General features: G+C 43.8%; 1 protein-coding gene across 1 annotated transcript; it reads left to right on the top strand.

Annotated features, from left to right (window-relative positions):
• Nucleotides 1-332: 332 nt before the first annotated feature.
• Nucleotides 333-2,806, top strand: LOC139146015 (uncharacterized). Its single transcript, XM_070717463.1, has 2 exons — nucleotides 333-383; nucleotides 581-2,806. Exons 1-2 carry the CDS (start codon nucleotides 333-335, stop codon nucleotides 2,804-2,806), a joined length of 2,277 nt encoding a protein of 758 aa, XP_070573564.1.
• Nucleotides 2,807-3,990: the final 1,184 nt, after the last annotated feature.

The raw sequence follows: 3,990 nt of genomic DNA, 5'->3' as shown, positions 1-3,990 counted from the left end.
GGTTGCATAGCAACAAGTGTACTACTATTGAACTGCAAGTATATTGCAACACATTGTGTGTATTAATTGCAAGTGAATTACTTCAGTTACAGTGTAATATTCAGTATTTTTTGAGAGAGCTTATTTGTCTGTACTTTCTTATCAGCATTCCAGTGCTGCAATACTAAAGCAGCTGTGTATGTATTTTGGGTATTGTTTACATTTTGTGTATTCAAAGAGTGTCCTTTCATTGATACCTTGTTGTGGTATATTATTAGTGTTAACTGTTTCACAGTTATTTTGGCTGAGTTGTGTACTGAGTAAGCTTAAGGGTGTACTGCAGTAAAGCCAAGATGAGTGACACTGAAAGACGTGAAGGTGACCACAGTGCAGCAGAGGCACTTGTACAGTTGGGGACACAAGAGCCAACCCAAGCTCCTAATCAAGACATATTGACGCTTGAAAGGGAACGGCGTGCACATGATTTGCGGATCAGAGAAATGGAAGAAAGACAGCAGAAGCAGAATCAAGAGTTTCAGAAACAGAATCAAGAGTTTCAGAAACAGAATCAAGAGTTCAGCTTAAACTCTTGCAATTAAAGACAGAGTTAGCTAATGCTAAGAAGTCAGAGTACAAGGGACCGAAAGTGCCAAAGTTTGAAGAGGGTGAAGATATTGATGCATACCTCAGAACTTTTGAGAAATTAGCCAAGGTACATGAATGGCCAGAGTCAACATGGGCGACTAGATTGGCTGGACTTTTGGCAGGAAAAGCACTTGATGCGTACTCAAAGTTACCCCCTGCAGAGAGTGAAGATTACAAGAAAGTTCGCAAAGCGATCTTGAAACGGTATGAACTAACCGGTGAAGCATATCGTTCAAAGTTTAGAACGATCAAGAAACAGAAAGATGATTCCTATGGTGAATGGAAAACTGTTCTTTCTGGATTTCTAGACAGATGGCTAGAAGCTGTAGATGTCAACAGTTTTGATAAACTGAAGGATCTGATGCTAGTTGAGCAACTGCTGGAGATTTCCCAACTTTATCTGCAAGTATGGTTGAGGGAAAAGAAGCAAAAGAATTCTGAAGAATTAGTTGACATGGCTGATCATTATGTGGAGACTCACAAGAAGAGCGAGCGTACTAATGGACGTCCTCCAGACGTAAAGAAGCAACCCAGTCAAGCAAACGATAAAGCTGACTCCAAGCAAGGTAAACCAAGGAGTGTTCTCACATGTTACTCTTGCCACAAACCTGGACACAAAGCCAACAAATGCCCTAACAAGAAAGTCACTGAGGAAAGACAGAAGGCTTACAGATGTCGCGTCCAGCAGTTGGTGCCTAGTGGATGTCGTGATATGGTCAGAAACCTTGGAAACCGACACCACTATCCTGGTAAGGTGAACAGTCAGCATGCCTGCATACTGAGAGACACAGGTTGTGACCAGACAATTGTCCATTCAGCTCTTGTACCTCCAGATACATATGTAGATGATCAGTATGTGAACATTGAATTCGCTGATGGTAGCAGTAGACTCCTTCCTTTGGCTGTCATTCATATACAGTGTAAGTGCTACGAAGGTCAGATTTTGGCTGCTGTGTTAGACACTTTACCAGAGGATGTACTTCTAGGTAATGATATTGAAGACACTGATGACAGTAGTTGGTGTAAGCCAGCGTTCTTCGTCACCCGAAGACAAGCACAGTTGAAGCAACAACAGCTTCAAGAGGAACTGATTGATATTCACAGAACTGGTGTGCAGCCAAAGCCAGTTCATATAGATGATGTTGTAACACTGAGTAACCGACAGTGTACTGCTGATGATGAGCCAGTTGATATTACAGTGGAACAGATGAATGATATCTCTGGTGTTGAACATGTTGTGCCTGAGGACAATAGGGAAGCCCACACAACAACTGGAGAGACTGAAGAACCCAGAGAGACTGAGTCAATGACTCGTGACACTGAGTCACTGACGGAGGTCTGTAATGAGCAACAGTTGAGTTCTGATGCTGACAGTGGTGGACCAACCCAAGAAGTGGTTGATGAAGACTTTCCTTGTGAAGAGGAAGTGATTGATGTCTTTGACATAGGGCCCACTAAATTGCGAGAGCTTCAGAAGAGTTGTTCTACTCTTAGCGGACTTCGCAAATTGGCAGTCGCAGCAAGCCAAGTTGCTAGTGAGGATATATGCTTCTTTTGGAGAGATGGTTTCCTGTATAGGAAATGGACATCAAAAGTCAAGCCTGGGCAAACATTGAATCAGTTGGTAGTGCCAAGACAGTGTCGTGCAACACTACTTCGCCTTGCTCATGATATACCTCTTGCTGGACATCTTGGGGTAGAGAAGACGAAGACGCGCCTCCTTCAACACTACTACTGGCCAGGAATCTTTCCAGATGTAGCCAAGTATTGTCGTACTTGTGAAGCATGCCAGAAAGCTGCTACAAGAAAAGCTGGTATTAAAGCTAAACTCATTCCGATGCCTGTGTTGGAAGAACCATTTCAGCGTATAGCTATGGACATGATTGGTCCATTACCTGTAACGTCACGTGGTAATCGTTTCGTGTTAACCATATGTGATTACGCTACGCGATATCCTGAAGCCATACCTGTACCTACATTAGAGGCAAAGAGGATAGCTGAGGAGTTGGTTACTGTGTTTAGCCGAGTTGGAATACCAAGAGAGATATTGTCAGACCAGGGTACTAATTTCCTGTCACACTTGATGGAAGATTTGTGTAAACTGTTACACATCAAGAAGTTGAAGACATCGCCATATCACCCAATGGCTAATGGTCTTGGGAGAATTTTAATGAAACGTTGAAATCCATGTTGAAGAAGTTCGCAGCAACGAGCCCAGAGAGTTGGGACAGATACATTCCGTACTTGTTGTTCGCATATAGAGAAGTGCCGCAGCAATCTACTGGCTTCTCCCCATTTGAACTTCTCTATGGACGCCAGGTTAGAGGACCGTTGGCAATCATGAGAGAGTCCTGGACCGGAGAATTGCCTAGTGAAGAGAACTTAGCACAGTTGTTGTTGAGACTCGTGACAGATTAGCGCAGATGACCGATCTGGCTACAGAAAACCTGTCCACCGCTCAGAAGAAGCAGAAAGTATGGTATGACCGAACTGCGAGAGAAAGAGAGTTCCAGATAGGGGACCAGGTGCTGATTTTGTTGCCATCGTCCACCAACAAATTGCAAGCACAATGGCAGGGACCATACAAAGTAACCAAGAGGATTTCTACAGTTGACTATGAAGTAGAGCTGGGAAACAAGAGAAAGAAGAAGAAAGTGTATCATGTGAACATGTTGCGAAAGTGGTTTTCAAGAGAAGGGACTGCCTTTCTTGTGAGGAAAACCGATGAAGACTATGATGAGTCTGTGCCAGTGGAAATGGATATTTGCCATTTGATGTCTTCCGAGGAGACATGGAAAGATGTTGAGATATACAGTGGATTGACAGATGTACAGAGGGCAGAAGCAACAGCGTTGTTAGAAGAGTTCAGTGATTTGTTTACTGACTGTCCTGGACGCACACCACTCATAGAGCATAGTATTACTACAACCACAGAACAACCTGTTCGGCTCAGACCCTACAGACTTCCTGAGTCTTTGAAGGAAACGGTCAAGGTGGAACTGAGTAAGATGCTGAAGGCCGGTATAATACAGAAGTCACATAGTCCGTACGCTGCTCCAATTATTCTTGTGAAGAAAAAAGACCAATCATGGCGTTCTGCGTTGACTATCGCGGACTGAACAAAGTGACGGAGTTTGACCCATTTCCCATGCCGCGTACAGATGAGATGATTGAGAAGTTAGGGATGGCCAACTATATAACCAGTATCGACCTAACTAAAGGGTATTGGCAGATACCCTTGGACAGAGATGCCAGAGCCAAGTCTGCATTCATCACACCATATGGCCAGTATGAATTCCTTGTGATGCCCTTTGGTATGCAAAAGGCCCCCGCAACCTTTATGAGGTTGATGCAGATGGTACTTGA

The sequence above is a fragment of the Ptychodera flava genome, chromosome 12 (assembly GCF_041260155.1).
Source record: "Ptychodera flava strain L36383 chromosome 12, AS_Pfla_20210202, whole genome shotgun sequence".
Taxonomy (NCBI): domain Eukaryota; kingdom Metazoa; phylum Hemichordata; class Enteropneusta; family Ptychoderidae; genus Ptychodera; species Ptychodera flava.
Note: the sequence above shows the minus strand (reverse complement) of the source record. Positions and strands in the feature narration are given on the sequence as shown.

Coding starts and splice junctions, on each gene's coding strand:
- LOC139146015 (XM_070717463.1), top strand. CDS start 333: ATGAGTGACACTGAAAGACGTGAAGGTGACCACAGTGCAGCAGAGGCA. Junction 384..580: donor ACAGTGCAGCAGAGGCACTT/GTACAGTTGGGG, acceptor TTGCAATTAAAG/ACAGAGTTAGCTAATGCTAA.